Source organism: Coregonus lavaretus (genome assembly GCF_964263955.1).
Source record: "Coregonus lavaretus genome assembly, chromosome: 8".
Classification (NCBI taxonomy): Eukaryota; Metazoa; Chordata; class Actinopteri; order Salmoniformes; family Salmonidae; genus Coregonus; species Coregonus lavaretus.
Window position 1 is genome coordinate 48,622,429 of NC_139995.1, and position 17,766 is coordinate 48,640,194.

Consider the following 17,766-nt stretch of genomic DNA (forward strand, 5'->3'; position numbering starts at 1 on the left):
GTTGTTGGTACAAGGCCAAGGAGAGTACTTGATCATAATTTATCCCTGCCCTGGATTGGGTTTTGGCCTAAAACACTTTCTGATTGGCTAGAACGTACTAGTTACAGGAAAACGAAACTTATATGCATGGAAAATGAAACTCATAATATGTGCAGGGAAAACGAAACTCATAATGTATGGTGCTGCACATTGCTTCAGCTCTCATAGTCACAAGATGAGGCACCAATTCACAGATCATTTAACTGCAGTAAAAGTGAGTATTCAACTTGATACCGTAGCAGTAATATTTGCTAAACGTTCTTCAACAATCTACTCTACTTTACTTTGTTTATTTTCGTTTTACAGGGACAGTGCACATGAATCAATATTACTGTAAATGTGCCAGTTTTAGCCAGCCGGCTAGTTTTCAAATGCAGTCCCTCTACAATAGTTGAATAACTGTATAGCAACTGGTTTATTGACGCCTTCATGCCAGGTCTTTATGCATGGTTGATGACCGGAGTAAATTTGTTTTGACTTTCGACATTCGGAGTTCGCTCATCAATAGTTCTCAGACGGAAGGTGCTAGGATGATGAGAGTGATATTTTTTAAAATATATTTTTTACCGTTAGTCGCTCTTCCCTTTACAGAGCCTGAAAGTAGGCAATATGCTTTTTCTGGCACTTAGGTGGTTTAGGGACCGTCATAAAAGTCCAATACAGGTGATTGCATGTAAGCAAAAAATAAATATGTTTTGCAATTTCCATTCAGGAGGGTTAACCCAATATGAAGATTACACACACTGCATAGAGGCCCAATATTTTTATTAGTTACTAACTACTAAGGGTGCTCCATATCTAGGTGAAATGGAGATGTAAAACCACATAATGTAAAGTCACTGACCCCCATCATCCATACTACTTTTGTTAGAATTCCAGTTCACCACTTCCCTGATTTTATACTTTAATTTTTTCAAAATTCCCCACCTTTGATTTTTTAGAAATATTTATCCTATTACAGCTGTGGATATTAATTCACATACAGATCACATTTTCAATAGCTTCCAGTCCAAATGGCATATACAGCTGAAGTCGGAAGTTTACATACACCTTAGCCAAATATATTTCAACTCAGTTTTTCACAATTCCTGACATTTAATTATAGTAAACATTTCCTGTCTTAGGTCAGTTAGGATCACCACTTTATTTTAAGAATGTGAAATGTCAGAATAAAAGTAGAGAGAATTATTTATTTCAGCTTTTATTTCTTTCATCACATTCCCAGTGTGTCAGAAGTTTACATACACTCAATTAGTATTTGGTAGCATTGCCTTTAAATGGTTTAACTTGGGTCAAACATTTCGGGTAGCCTTCCACAAGCTTCCCACAATAAGATGGGTGAATTTTGAACCATTCCTCCTGACAGAGCTGGTGTAACTGAGTCAGGTTTGTAGGCCTCCTTGCTCGCACACGCTTTTTCAGTTCTGCCCACATGTTTTCTATAGGATTGAGGTCAGGGATTTGTGATGGCCACTCCAATACCTTGACTTTGTTGTCCTTAAGCCATTTTGCCACAACTTTGGAAGTATGCTTGGGGCCATTGTCCATTTGGAAGACCCATTTGCGACCAAGCTTTAACTTCCTGACTGATGTATTGAGATGTTGCTTCAATATATCCACATAATTTTCCTTCCTCATGATGCCATCTATTTTGTGAAGTGCACCAGTCCCTCCTGCAGCAAAGCACCCCCACAGCATGATGCTGCCACCCCAGTGCTTCACGGTTGAGATGGTGTTCTTCGGCTTGCAAGCTACCGCCTTTTTCCTCCAAACATTAAGATGGTCATTATGGCCAAACAGTTCTATTTTTGTTTCATCAGACCAGAGGACATTTCTCCAAAAAGTACAATCTTTGTCCCCATGTGCAGTTGCAAATCGTAGTCTGGCTTTTTTATGGCGGTTTTGGAGCAGTGGCTTCTTCCTTGCTGAGCGGCCTTTCAGGTTATGTCGATATAGGACTTGTTTTACTGTGGATATAGATACTTTTGTACCTGTTTCCTCCAGCATCTTCACAAGGTCCTTTGCTGTTGTTCTGGGATTGATTTGCACTTTTCGCACCAAAGTACGTTCATCTCTAGGAGACAGAACGCGTCTCCTTCCTGAGCGGTATGACGGCTGTGTGGTCCCATGGTGTTTATACTTGCGTACTATTGTTTGTACAGATGAACGTGGTACCTTCAGGCGTTTGGAAATTGCTCCCAGTGATGAACCAGACTTGTGGAGGTCTACAATTTCTTTTCTGAGGTCTTGGCTGATTTCTTTTGATTTTCCCATGATGTCAAGCAGAGGCAATGAGTTTGAAGGTAGGCCTTGAAATACATCCACAGGTACACCTCCAATTGACTCAAATGATGTCAATTAGCCTATCAGAAGCTTCTAAAGCCATGACATCATTTTCTGGGATTTTCCAAGCTATTTAAAGGCACAGTCAATTTAGTGTATGCAAACTTCTGACCCACTGGAATTGTGATACAGTGAATTATAAGTGAAATAATCTGTCTGTAAACAATTGTTGGAAAGTAGATGTCCTAACCTACTTGACAAAACTATAGTTTGTTAACAATACATTTGTGGAGTGGTTGAAAAACGAGTTTTATGACTCCAACTTAAGTGTATGTAAACTTCCGACCTCAACTGTACATCTAAAACCACTTGATGTTAGGTCATTGACCTCCCTCCTCCATAGCAAGGTTAAAATAAACAAAAACTAATAATGAAAAAACTATTTAGTAAGCTAAAATAAAATAAACCTGTTTTTAAAACTAAAACTGTACTGAAACTATTATCTTTCACTCCAAAACTAACTAAAATCAAATAAAAACCATCATGAATTAAGTTGTATTATTATTATTTTATATTTTTTTAATACTGCAAAATACTCTAAAATGACGTTGGAGGTGGCTCGTGGTAGAGGAATTAACATGAATTGTCTGGCAACAGCTATGGTGGACATTCTAGCAGTCAGCATGCCAATTCCACGCTCCCTCAAAACTTGCGACATCTGTGGCATTGTGTTGTGTGACAAAACTGCACATTTTAGATTGGCCTTTTATTGTCCCCAGCACAAGGTGCACCTGTGTAATGATCATGCTGTTTAATCAGCTTCTTGATATGCCACACCTGTCAGGTGGATGGATTATCTTGGCAAAGGAGAAATGCTCACTAACAGGGATGTAAACAAATTTGTGCAAAAATGTTTAGAGAAATAAGCTTTTTGTGCGTCTGGAAAATATGTGGGATCTTTTATTTCAGCTCATGAAACATGGGACAAACATTTGACATGTTGTGTTTGTATTTTTGCTCAGTGTAGACACTGTACATTTTTCATGTTAGAGAAGCTTCCATTGAAGAACACTCTCTGGGCTCTATTGGATAAATAACTCTCCAACCATGTAATGGCAGGGGATGTGAAGCAGAGTAAGCCTATTGTTTAGATTGTTATATCAATCAGCTAAGAATATATTCTAATTGGTTTAACCATCTGTGAACGCGGCCATACATTATCTGATGAGTCACTGTAGAAGTGTGGACTGGTTTTGTTGGGAATGACTAGGGTTGCAAAATTCCAGTAATATCCCCAAAATTCCAGTAATTTCCCCAAAATTCCCTGGTTTTCCAGAAGTCCTGGTTGTAGGATATTGGGATTTCCATTTATTTCCTTCCTGATCCCGGGAGTCTTACAACCGGGATTTCTGGAAAACCTGGGTGTTTGAGACAATTTACCAGAACTTTACAACCTTAATAATGACATCATTGTCTGTTTCTGTGATTTTGGTTGGTCGCTGTAGCTGTCGAGATGGCACAAAGAAGAGGAAGGACTCCGATGATTCTATTGCTGGTAACACTGTGTCTGCAAACCTTCACCGGTCAATGTCAAGGTACGCATCCACATGCTTCACATGCACACAGAACACATGTTCCTCTCTATCTTATCTAGAAGCTTGCTTATATGATCAACTCAAGCATCCCCCACTTCTTGTCTGTTTCCACAGATTCAGGGCAGCCATCTGATCTGAGGATTGTTCTGGTGGGTAAGATTGGAGTGGGGAAGAGTGCAACAGGAAACACTATCCTGGGGACAGAGGTGTTTAAAGTGGAGGCCAAAGCTAAGTCTGTCACTGCAAAGTGTAAGAAAGGGAGTGGAGAGGTGTATGGGAGGAAGATCGATGTGATTGACACACCAGGACTCTTTGACACAACAATGAGTGTAAAGCAAATGAAAAGTGAACTAGAAAGGTGCATCTACATGTCAGTTCCAGGACCCCATGTGTTCCTGTTGGTGATCAGGCTGGGGAGGTTCACAGAGGAGGAGAGGAACGCTGTGAAGTGGATCCAGGAGAACTTTGGGGAAGATGCCTCAATGTACACCATGGTGCTGTTCACTGGTGAAGATCAGATAGGGAACAAATCAGTTTCTGAGTTTCTGAAAGAGAGCAAGGAGCTGCGGAAACTTGTCACAAGCTGTGGGAACAGATATCACTCAATCATCAATGTCAAGAGAGAGAACCGCACTCAGGTCAGAGAGCTGCTGAGGAAGATAGAGCAGCTGGTGGAGGATAATGGAGGACTGTACTACACCAACCAGGATTATAAGAAGGCACAGGAAAAGATCAAAGAAGAGATGTGGAAATACTGTAAATATGCAGCACTTGGTGGGGTAGCAGAAACGTTAGCAGGGGCTTTATTTTCTTCTCCAATATTGGTAACAGCAGGTCTAGTTGGAGGCCTCAGCCAAGGGTATGAATGTACTAAGGAGATGTTTGGCCTGCCACAGATGAATTTTGCTGAATTGTTACCACTGAATTATTTTGGCTTCGAAGGTTTGGCTCACGCACATCTAGCTCTAGCTAGGGGCACGACGGGAGTGTTTTATTATCCTGGTCCTGGGGACACAAAGGGGTGCACATTTTCGCCATAGCACTACACAGCTGATTCAAATGATCAACTCATCATCAAGCTTTGATGATTTGAATCAGGTGTGTAAAGCAAAAACAATACTGTACACCAAAAATGTGCACCCCTTTGGTTCCCCAGGACCAGGATTAAGAAACACTGCACTAAGGAGATGCTTGACCTTTAAAACACCAGAGGTGCGTTCAGTTGGTTAAATGTTTTGCTATGTTTTGCGACAGTGTACTGATCTACATGTTTTCTTACAACTGAGATGCGTTTGCTCCTATTTTATGGGTATGACGGGGTGTGGACCAGAGGCAACTGAGAGCGAGGCCAGACTGATCTGTGGACACCAAATTAGAACGGATTCATTTCGGTCCATGGTCCATGTGCATGTAGAGTGTGCGAAGTATAAAATGCCCTCTTTTCTCATTGGCTAAACGGATGGTTACTTAACCATCGGCCCGTCAAAAACTAATCTAAACGTTTTGTTCGTGGAATTGGATGGAAATTGGATGGATATTGACGCGTCATCTCCCCTGACCGTCAATGTACGATTACTACTGAGAAAGCATTGGATTCACGGATACGGATAAAATCAATGTGCCGGTCTGGCCTCGCCCTTATTCCCTGACTGGCTTGCACAAAACTCCTGCTGAAGTGGTGTGCACTATACACAATCACCCAATCAATAACAAGAGTTAAAATGCTCAATGCTCTATTTAATTAAACGTTCACTACACCTTCTGAACGAAGCAGGTGTAGGCCAAATTTATTTTATTGGCGATATATAGTATGTGCATTATGTATTTAGTGGTATTAAAAGTATTAAATGGCAGTGTATGTTTTTATAGGGGTGTATGTATTAAGGGTGTATGTGTTTAGTAAGTGTGTGTTAATGGGGATATACAATTCACAATCACAAGGAGTTCTGTTACTTTACAATTTAAAATGGAACAGCATAGTCAAGGGAATGAAACCCAAATTTAGTTGAAGCCTGAAGCTGTATGTTTAGTTTGGTAAGTAATATTTTTTTGGGGGTCGTTCCACGAATAGAGTACATTTTGGTTAGTGTAACTTCATTACAAAAAAACTATTAATTGAACCACATTTTAACATTCTGTCATAAAGAGCACATGCTCAACTCCATAAAAAACATGTTTTCCCATCTCAAGGGGTAAAATAAAAGGAGTGTAGTAAATTCAAATTACGTGTCATTAAAGTAACAGGGTTTAATTGAGGTTTTCATCTTAAATTAGCCATAACTCCCCTTGTGACAGGGGGAATAGAAACTTGTTTTGTGCAATGGGGAAGGGCAATTAAATGCAAGCTTCACAAACATATTTAAATTGTTAAAACATTTCTAGCCTATCTATCTATGGGTAACAGGGTTGACGTGTTATGCTCAACAGGCTCAGTTTTCCACCACAAAACATCAGAAAATGGCCCAAATGAATAGAACCAGCTCACCTGCTATTACACTATAATTTGACTATTATATGTTCAATGTTTATTTTGAAAAAAACATTTAAAAAGGAATCATTTATAACCATATTAAAACGAGAGTTCAGTTCACGTAACAGGGTTGACCTTAAAATGAGGGACAGACGTAAATTAATCACTAATCACATGAAATTAACTATAATCTTCAGAAATGACTTTGTCAAAGCAAGAACATAACTAGGGCTTTACAGTGATGGTAAACATTTGGAGAAATGTTTGGGTTATGTGGGTTAAATCTTCTTAGAAGTGATAAAAACATGACTAGGGACATGTCAAAAGGCAGATTTTTGGCACTTTAGCAAGTCTTTATTCATATTTAAGAAATCTGATTTATTGAATTTTCCATGTGTTCTATAACACAGAAAGTTGTATCTGTTTTATCACTGTTTTCTTTATGCAAAATGGGTCTGATTAATATATTTGGTGAATGGTTAAATAAAAATGAAGAGTGTAACTACATCTTGTCTGTTATTAAGATTAAGATCACTTTATTGGTCAATTACACACAAGGTCCAATCAAAATGTGACTTCCACTGTTAACCCAATCCCTCCGAAAAAGGCACATACAGGTTTTGGAGAGGTGCGGGGGTGGCTGCCACACTGGGTGCCCGGGGAGCTGTTGTTGTGGGGGGTTAAATGCCTTGCTCAAGGGCACAACATAATCTAGAATTTGATACCTGCAAACCTCTGGTTGCCAGCTCACTTCCCGACAGATTTTTCCCATCGGACCCGGGTTTCGAACTGGCAACCCGGCCTCTGGTTGCCGGCTCACCTCTCTAACCACCAGGCTACCTGCGTTTCTATACGCACTCTCAAAAACTTCATGTGGCAGGGTATTGTTTTTAACTTGATATGACCTTAGCATGATATATAAGCACTCTCAAAGGGTGTGGCAGGAGGAGAGAGATTATGGCCTAAACCGAGCCATACACCCATACAAATCTATACAAATCTGTGCTCATATCAAGTATCAGATATCAGTGCCTTGGAAAGTACAGTAGTTTTCATTATTGCCAAGACCCTTTCATCCAAAGAGCACCCTTCCTAATACTCTCTAACATTGCTTTGCTACCACCCACGTTGCTGTCTTATAGACAGCACAACATAAGTAGAGGCTCAATAAACTCGTAGTATACAACCTGTTGTTGGATACAATAATTATGCATAAAATGCTTTCACTGTGTTGTTGCTGAAGTATGGCACTGACAGACTCTATATACAGATTCTCTGTATCTGACAAATGTTGTTTTATGGTTGTTGGCACAAGGCCAAGGAGAGTACTTGATCATAATTGATCTCTGCCCTGGATTGGGTTTTGGCCTAAAACACTTTCTGATTGGCTAGAACGTACTAGTTATAGGAAAACGAAACTTATATGCAGGGAAACGAAACTCATAATGTATGGTGCTGCACATTGCTTCAGCTCTCATAGTCACAAGAGGAGGCACCAATTCACAGATAATTTAACTGCAGTAAAAGTGAGTATTCAACTTTATACCGTAGCAGTAATATTTGCTAAACGTTCTTCAACAATCTACTCTACTTTACTTTGTTTATTTTCGTTTTACAGGGACAGTGCACATGAATCAATATTACTGTAAATGTGCCAGTTTTAGCCAGCCGGCTAGTTTTCAAATGCAGTCCCTCTACAATAGTTGAATAACTGTATAGCAACTGGTTTATTGACGCCTTCATGCCAGGTCTTTATGCATGGTTGATGACCGGAGTAAATTTGTTTTGACTTTCGACATTCGGAGTTCGCTCATCAATAGTTCTCAGACGGAAGGTGCTAGGATGATGAGAGTGATAATTTTTTTAATATATTTTTTTTTACCGTTAGTCGCTCTTCCCTTTACAGAGCCTGAAAGTAGGCAATATGCTTTTTCTGGCACTTAGGTGGTTTAGGGACCGTCATAAAAGTGCAATACAGGTGATTGCATGTAAGCAAAAAATAAATATGTTTTGCAATTTCCATTCAGGAGGGTTAACCCAATATGAAGATTACACACACTGCATAGGGCCTCCAGTCGCTGAAGGCCCAATATTTTTATTAGTTACTAACTACTAAGGCTGCTCCATATCTAGGTGAAATGGAGATGTAAAACCACATAATGTAAAGTCACTGACCCCCATCATCCATACTTTAAAATTTTTTTTTTTTTTTTTTTTTTTTTTCACCTTTATTTAACCAGGTAAGCCAGTTGAGAACAGGTTCTCATTTACAACTGCGACCTGGCCAAGATAAAGCAAAGCAGTGCAATAAAAACAACACAGAGTTACATATGGGGTAAAAAAACATAAAGTCAAAAATACAACAGAAAATATATATACAGTGTGTGCAAATGTAGCAAGTTATGGAGGTAAGGCAATAAATAGGCTATAGTGCAAAATAATTACAATAGTATTAACACTGGAATGCTAGATGTGCAAGAGATTATGTGCAAATAGAGATACTGGGGTGCAAAAGAGCAAAATAAATAACAATATAGGGATGAGGTAGTTGGGTGGGCTAATTTCAGATGGGCTGTGTACAGGTGCAGTGATCGGTAAGGTGCTCTGACAACTGATGCTTAAAGTTAGTGAGGGAGATAAGAGTCTCCAGCTTCAGAGATTTTTGCAATTCGTTCCAGTCATTGGCAGCAGAGAACTGGAAGGAATGGCGGCCAAAGGAGGTGTTGGCTTTGGGAATGACCAGTGAGATATACCTGCTGGAGCGCAGACTATGGGTGGGTACTGCTATGGTGACCAATGAGCTAAGATAAGGCGGGGATTTGCCTAGCAGTGATTTATAGATGGCCTGGAGCCAGTTGGTTTGACGACGAACATGTAGTGAGGACCAGCCAACAAGAGCGTACAGGTCACAGTGGTGGGTAGTGTATGGGGCTTTGGAGACAAAACGGATGGCACTGTGATAGACTACATCCAATTTGCTGAGTAGAGTGTTGGAGGCTATTATGTAAATGACATCGCCGAAGTCAAGGATCGGTAGGATAGTCAGTTTTACGAGGGCATGTTTGGCAGCATGAGTGAAGGAGGCTTTGTTGCGAAATAGGAAGCCGATTCTAGATTTAACTTTGGATTGGAGATTCTTTATGTGAGTCTGGAAGGAGAGTTTACAGTCTAACCAGACACCTAGGTATTTGTAGTTGTCCACATACTCTAGGTCAGACCCGTCGAGAGTGGTGATTCTAGTCGGGTGGGCGGGTGCCAGCAGCGTTCGATTGAAAAGCATGCATTTAGTTTTACTAGTGTTTAAGAGCAGTTGGAGGCTACTGAAGGAGTGTTGTATGGCATTGAAGCTCGTTTGGAGGTTTGTTAACACAGTGTCCAATGAAGGGCCAGATGTATACAAAATGGTGTCGTCTGCGTAGAGGTGGATCTGAGAGTCACCAGCAGCAAGAGCGACATCATTGATATACACTGAGAAAAGTGTTGGCCCAAGAATTGAACCCTGTGGCACCCCCATAGAGACTGCCATAGGTCCAGACAACAGGCCCTCTGATTTGACACACTGAACTCTATCTGAGAAGTAGTTGGTGAACAAGGCGAGGCAGTCATTTGAGAAACCAAGGCTATTTAGTCTGCCAATAAGAATGCGTTGGTTGACAGAGTCGAAAGCCTTGGCCAGGTCGATGAAGACGGCTGCACAGTACTGTCTATTATCAATCGCGGTTATAATATCGTTTAGGACCTTGAGCGTGGCTGAAGTGCACCCATGACCAGCTCGGAAACCGGATTGCATAGCGGAGAAGGTACGGTGGTATTCGAAATGGTCGGTGATCTGTTTGTTAACTTGGCTTTCAAATACTTTTGAAAGGCAGGGCAGGATGGATATAGGTCTGTAGCAGTTTGGATCTAGAGTGTCACCCCCTTTGAAGAGGGGGATGACCGCGGCAGCTTTCCAATCTCTGGGGATCTCAGACGTTATGAAAGAGAGGTTGAATAGACTAGTAATAGGGATTGCGACAATTTCGGCGGCTAGTTTTAGAAAGAAAGGGTCCAGATTGTCTAGCCCAGCTGATTTGTAGGGGTCCAGATTTTGCAGCGCTTTCAAAACATCAGCTGTCTGAATTTGTGTGAAGGAGAAGCGGGGGGGGGGGGGCATGGGCAAGTTGCAGCGGAGGGTGCAGAGTTGGTGGCCGGGGTAGTGGTAGCCAGATGGAAAGCATGGCCAGCTGTAGCAAAATGCTTGTTGAAATTCTCGATTATTGTAGATTTATCGGTGGTGATAGTGTTTCCTAGCCTCAGTGCAGTGGGCAACTGGGAGGAAGTGCTCTTATTCTCCATGGACTTTACAGTGTCCCAAAACTTTTTGGAGTTAGTGCTACAGGATGCAAATTTCTGTTTGAAAAAGTTAGCCTTTGCTTTCCTGACTGCTTGTGTATATTGGTTCCTAACTTTTGGTGGCCTTCCTGAGCCAGGATTCAGACACTGCTAGAACATCAGGGTTGGCGGAGTGTGCTAACGCAGTGAATAACTCAAACTTAGGAAGTAGACTTCTGATATTTACGTGCAAGAAACCAAGACTTTTGCGATTACAGAAGTCAGCAAATGATAGCGCCTGGGGAGTAGGAGTGATACTGAGGGCTGCAGGGCCTGGGTTAGCCTCTACATCACCAGAGGAACAGAGGAGGACTAGAATAAGGATACGGCTAAAGGCTTTAAGAACTGGTCTTCTAGTGCGTTGGGTACATAGAATAAAGGGGGCAGATTTCCGGGTGTTGTAGAAAAGATTCAGGGCATTATGTACAGACAATGATATGGAAGGATATGAGTAAAGTGGAGGTAAACCTAAGCGTTGGGTAACAATGAAAGAGATATCATCACTGGAGGCATCAATTGAGTCGGTCTCCGCATGTATGGGGGGTGGGACAAAGGAGCGATCTAAGGCAGGTTTAGCTGGGCTGGGGGATCTACAGTGAAATAGTACAATTAGAAATAACCGAAACAACAATAAGCTAACCATGTTTGGGCTGAGGCTAAACATAAACAGGATGTAGTAACGTAAAAAGGAACAGTCCAGCAGACATCAGCTGTATAGCTGAGTTATCATAAGGTCCGGTGAACAGCAATAGGATAGTTCGGAGGCTGCTAAAGCACTAGCGAGTAAGAGGCCACGGCTAGTGTGTGCTAGCGGGCCGGGGCTAGCAGATGGAATCTTCGTGGTCGACGTCGTAACCACATCAGACGATTTCGTCGGCAGACCAGTCGTGTAGGATCGGCGGGGCTCCGTGTCAACACTAGGTGGTCCTGTCCGGTTGACAGAGAGGTAGATAGCCGGGAGATGGGCCTAGCTCAGGATGATTAGCCAGACCACAGCGTCAATTTTGTTGCAGCTAGCTGGTAGCGATGAATCCGGAGTTAAAGGTCCAGTGATTCAGTGATTCCGGCAGAAACACTGATATGTTCTGGGTCGATAACGCGCTGTGCAGACTGGCCGAATATCCGGTGATTAATGTCCAGTGATTAAATTAATCCTGCAGAAAAAAAAATCCAATGTTCTGGGTGAAATACCGCTAACTGTGGCTAATAGCAAGTAGCTAGTTAGCTGGCTAGCTAGTTTCAACTGGAGATTCTAGATAAAAGGTAAGTCAATAATAGAATCCGTTCCACATTGAGTGAGGCGGGTTGCAGGAAAGTATATTTTGTAGAAGGATGGGGAAATATGTACGAAAAATACAAAAAAACAGGGTATTTACAGGCTATTTACAGACACACGACAAAAACAGAACTGCACTACTACGCCATCTTGGATCAGTATTGATACTACTTTTGTTAGAATTCCAGTTCACCACTTCCCTGATTTTATACTTTAATTTTTTCAAAATTCCCCACCTTTGATTTTTTAGAAATATTTATCCTATTACAGCTGTGGATATGAATTCACATACAGATCACATTTTCAATAGCTTCCAGTCCAAATGGCATATAGAGCTGAAGTCGGAAGTTTACATACACCTTAGCCAAATATATTTCAACTCAGTTTTTCACAATTCCTGACATTTAATTATAGTAAACATTTCCTGTCTTAGGTCAGTTAGGATCACCACTTTATTTTAAGAATGTGAAATGTCAGAATAAAAGTAGAGAGAATTATTTATTTCAGCTTTTATTTCTTTCATCACATTCCCAGTGGGTCAGAAGTTTACATACACTCAATTAGTATTTGGTAGCATTGCCTTTAAATTGTTTAACTTGGGTCAAACATTTTGGGTAGCCTTCCACAAGCTTCCCACAATAAGCTGGGTGAATTTTGAACCATTCCTCCTGACAGAGCTGGTGTAACTGAGTCAGGTTTGTAGGCCTCCTTGCTCGCACACGCTTTTTCAGTTCTGCCCACATGTTTTCTATAGGATTGAGGTCAGGGATTTGTGATGGCCACTCCAATACCTTGACTTTGTTGTCCTTAAGCCATTTTGCCACAACTTTGGAAGTATGCTTGGGGCCATTGTCCATTTGGAAGACCCATTTGCGACCAAGCTTTAACTTCCTGACTGATGTATTGAGATGTTGCTTCAATATATCCACATAATTTTCCTTCCTCATGATGCCATCTATTTTGTGAAGTGCACCAGTCTCTCCTGCAGCAAAGCACCCCCACAGCATGATGCTGCCACCCCCATGCTTCACGGTTGAGATGGTGTTCTTCGGCTTGCAAGCTACCGCCTTTTTCCTCCAAACATTACGATGGTCATTATGGCCAAACAGTTCTATTTTTGTTTCATCAGACCAGAGGACATTTCTCCAAAAAGTACAATCTTTGTCCCCATGTGCAGTTGCAAACCGTAGTCTGGCTTTTTTATGGCGGTTTTGGAGCAGTGGCTTCTTCCTTGCTGAGAGGCCTTTCAGGTTATGTCGATATAGGACTTGTTTTACTGTGGATATAGATACTTTTGTACCTGTTTCCTCCAGCATCTTCACAAGGTCCTTTGCTGTTGTTCTGGGATTGATTTGCACTTTTCGCACCAAAGTACGTTCATCTCTAGGAGACAGAACGCGTCTCCTTCCTGAGCGGTATGACGGCTGTGTGGTCCCATGGTGTTTATACTTGCGTACTATTGTTTGTACAGATGAACGTCGTACCTTCAGGCGTTTGGAAATTGCTCCCAGTGATGAACCAGACTTGTGGAGGTCTACAATTTCTTTTCTGAGGTCATGGCTGATTTCTTTTGATTTTCCCATGATGTCAAGCAGAGACAATGAGTTTGAAGGTAGGCCTTGAAATACATCCACAGGTACACCTCCAATTGACTCAAATGATGTCAATTAGCCTATCAGAAGCTTCTAAAGCCATGACATCATTTTCTGGGATTTTCCAAGCTATTTAAAGGCACAGTCAACTTAGTGTATGCAAACTTCTGACCCACTGGAATTGTGATACAGTGAATTATAAGTGAAATAATCTGTCTGTAAACAATTGTTGGAAAGTAGATGTCCTAACCTACTTGACAAAACTATAGTTTGTTAACAATACATTTGTGGAGTGGTTGAAAAACGAGTTTTATGACTTCAATTTATGTGTATGTAAACTTCCGACCTCAACTGTACATCTAAAACCACTTGATGTTAGGTCACTGACCTCCCTCCTCCATAGCAAGGTTAAAATAAACAAAAACTAATAATGAAAAAACTATTTAGTAAGCTGAAATAAAATAAACCTGTTTTTATAACTAAAACTGTACTGAAACTATTATCTTTCACTCCAAAACTAACTAAAATCAAATAAAAACCATCATGAATTAAGTTGTATTATTTTTATTTTTTATTTTTTTAATACTGCAAAATACTCTAAAATGACGTTGGAGGTGGCTCGTGGTAGAGGAATTAACGTGAATTATCTGGCAACAGCTATGGTGGACATTCTTGCAGTCAGCATGCCAATTCCACGCTCCCTCAAAACTTGCGACATCTGTGGCATTGTGTTGTGTGACAAAACTGCACATTTTAGATTGGCCTTTTATTGTCCCCAGCACAAGGTGCACCTGTGTAATGATCATGCTGTTTAATCAGCTTCTTGATATGCCACACCTGTCAGGTGGATGGATTACCTTGGCAAAGGAGAAATGCTCACTAACAGGGATGTAAACAAATTTGTGCAAAAATGTTTAGAGAAATAAGCTTTTTGTGCGTCTGGAAAATATGTGGGATCTTTTATTTCAGCTCATGAAACATGGGACAAACATTTGACATGTTGCGTTTGTATTTTTGCTCAGTGTAGACACTGTACATTTTTCATGTTAGAGAAGCTTCCATTGAAGAACACTCTCTGGGCTCTATTGGATAAATAACTCTCCAACCATGTGATGGCAGGGGATGTGAAGCAGAGTAAGCCTATTGTTTAGATTGTTATATCAATCAGCTAAGAATACATTCTAATTGGTTTAACCATCTGTGAACGCGGCCATACATTATCTGATGAGTCACTGTAGAAGTGTGGATTGGTTTTGTTGGTAATGACTAGGGTTGCAAAATTCCAGTAATTTTCCCAAAATTCCCTGGTTTTCCAGAAGTCCTGGTTGTAGGATATTGGGATTTCCATTTATTTCCTTCCTGATCCCGGGAATCTTACAACCGGGATTTCTGGAAAACCTGGGTGTTTGGGAAAAGTTACCAAAACTTTTGCAACCTTACTAATGACATCATTGTCTGTTTCTGTGATTTTGGTTGGTCGCTGTAGCTGTCGAGATGGCACAAGGAAGAGGAAGGACTCCGATGATTCTATTGCTGGTAACACTGTGTCTGCAAACCTTCACTGGTCAATGTCAAGGTACGCATCCACATGCTTCACATGCACACAGAACACATGTTCCTCTCTATCTTATCTAGAAGCTTGCTTATATGATCAACTCAAGCATCCCCCACTTATTGTCTGTTTCCACATATTCAGGGCAGCCCTCTGATCTGAGGATTGTTCTGGTGGGTAAGACTGGAGTGGGGAAGAGTGCAACAGGAAACACTATCCTGGGGACAGAGGTGTTTAAAGTGGAGGCCAAAGCTGAGTCTGTCACTGCAAAGTGTAAGAAAGGGAGTGGCGAGGTGCATGGGAGGAAGATCGATGTGATTGACACACCAGGACTCTTTGACACAACAATGAGTGTAGAGCAAATGAAAAGTGAACTAGAAAGGTGCATCTACATGTCAGTTCCAGGACCCCATGTGTTCCTGTTGGTGATCAGGCTGGGGAGGTTCACAGAGGAGGAGAGGAACACTGTGAAGTGGATCCAGGAGAACTTTGGGGAAGATGCCTCAATGTACACCATGGTGCTGTTCACTGGTGAAGATCAGATAGGGAACAAATCAGTTTCTGAGTTTCTGAAAGAGAGCAAGGAGCTGCGGAAACTTGTCACAAGCTGTGGGAACAGATATCACTCAATCATCAATGTCAAGAGAGAGAACCGCACTCAGGTCAGAGAGCTGCTGAGGAAGATAGAGCAGGTGGTGGAGGATAATGGAGGACTGTACTACACCAACCAGGATTATAAGAAGGCACAGGAAAAGATCAAAGAAGAGATGTGGAAATACTGTAAATATGCATCACTTGGTGGGGCAGCAGTAACGTTAGCAGGGGCTTTTTTTTCTTCTCCAATATTGGTGACAGCAGGTCTAGTTGGAGGCCTCAGCCAAGGGTATGAATGTACTAAGGAGATGTTTGGCCTTTAAAACACCAGGGGTGTTTTTCAGTTGGTTAAACATGTATTATGTTTTCAACTGTATGCTGTACTTCATGTTGTCTTACAACTGTCTTTGAGATATGTTTGCTCCGGTTTGAAATTGGTCTAACCGGAATTTAATGGGGATATATAGTATATGTACAGTATCTATTTAGTATTACATTACATTAAAGTAGTAGCCCTTTCCTGCAGTCAAATGACCAAATCGCCCTCTAGTGGTGTCATTGGTGGAATGTTATTAATATTCGACATAATTAATAAACACAAAACAAATGTAAACGCCGAAAATCCAGTGTTTCTATGTCAAACGGTTTTGTTATATTTCAGTCTTCTGTGATGTATATAAAGGGTAATATTGGGATTCAAACTAAAAATGTAATACATGTCAACTCTATATCTGACATGGTACAGGTGTTTTCTTTTTTAAAGACCATAACCATGTGTGTGAGGTGTATACTTTTGTTTCAAAGTGGATTCATTTTTTTGCTAGCAAGAAACACTGTGTGACCCTGATAGCCCACTGCAGTAAAAGGTTAAATGGGGTGTATCACAGGAGGTTGGTGGCATCTTAATTGGGGAGGATGTATTCATGGCTGGAGCGTAATTGGTGGAAGAATATCAAATACATAAAACACATGGTTTCTATGTGTTTGATGCCATTCCATTTACGCCATCCCAGCCATTATAAGGGCCGTCCTTTTTTTTTTAATCACAGGGAGTTCTGCTACTTTACAATTGAAAATGGAACAGCAGAGTCAAAGGAATGAAACCCATATACAAGTTTAAGCCTGCAGCTGTATGTTCAATTTCATTTATTTTATGTTTCACATGGTATTGGGGTCAACAACGAGTATCTAATATACTGCACGTTGTGTCTGATTTATCACTGTTTTCTTTATGCAGAACGGGGCTGATTAATATATTTGGTGAAAGGTTCAATAAATAAATGAAGAGTGTAACTGTCTCTAGTCTGTTGTCTCTTATGTTTCTATACACAATCTCAAAAACTTCAGGTATCAGGATATTGTTTTTTAATTTGATATGGTCTTAATAGCTTGATATCAAAATGTCATGAAGTATCAAGTTGATCCTTAGAATACATACAGCCCCTAGCTCTGAACCCCTAATACAAGTTGACAAGAGAAGTCCAAGCTCAGCTGCTGCACATAAAGCTAATTCGACCGAAAAAAATGTTTAATTTATTCAAAGTAATCTAGGAATAGAGGACATATGGTATAAATCTTGTTACTCTCCAATCAGATGCTAACAACCTTGAACACCCATAAAGAGGGAAGAATAAAATAGGATAATTGCATGCAGCTCAGGACTATTAGGCTGACTGCAAATGATAGCAACAGACAAACAAATACATAACACATTATATCTCCATTAATTCACAGCCCCATGGAAATGGGGTGTGATTTACTTGCAGGTAAATGAGATTAATGATGCTAATGGTGCAGCGAGAATACACACACACACAGGCGCACACTCACACAGGAAAGAATGCACACACACACACACGCTCGATAACCCAGCTCCCAGAGAGTAGCCTAACTATCATTCATTACAACACCCCGTCCACACAACCGACGATTAGTTTAGCGCATCTCTCCCCACACAACCGATGATTAGTTTAGCGCATCTCTCCCCACACAAC

General features: G+C 40.9%; 1 protein-coding gene across 1 annotated transcript; it reads left to right on the forward strand.

The window, feature by feature from the left end:
* The first annotated feature begins 172 nt into the window (after positions 1-172).
* LOC311134081 (GTPase IMAP family member 8-like) lies at positions 173-17,070 on the forward strand. The gene is made up of 6 exons (XM_084167672.1): positions 173-253; positions 3,828-3,917; positions 4,032-4,945; positions 7,703-7,712; positions 15,113-15,202; positions 15,323-17,070. The coding sequence occupies exons 2-6, from the start codon at positions 3,836-3,838 to the stop codon at positions 16,093-16,095; spliced, it is 1,869 nt and encodes a 622-aa protein (XP_084023798.1). The 5' UTR covers positions 173-253; positions 3,828-3,835; the 3' UTR covers positions 16,096-17,070.
* The last annotated feature ends 696 nt before the right edge of the window (positions 17,071-17,766 follow it).

Excerpts from the sequence above, each read along its gene's own strand:
- LOC311134081 (XM_084167672.1), top strand. The coding sequence starts at position 3,836 with ATGGCACAAAGAAGAGGAAGGACTCCGATGATTCTATTGCTGGTAACA. Across the intron at positions 3,918-4,031 it reads CTTCACCGGTCAATGTCAAG|ATTCAGGGCAGCCATCTGAT; the intron begins GTACGCATCCAC and ends CTGTTTCCACAG. Across the intron at positions 15,203-15,322 it reads CTTCACTGGTCAATGTCAAG|GGCAGCCCTCTGATCTGAGG; the intron begins GTACGCATCCAC and ends CCACATATTCAG.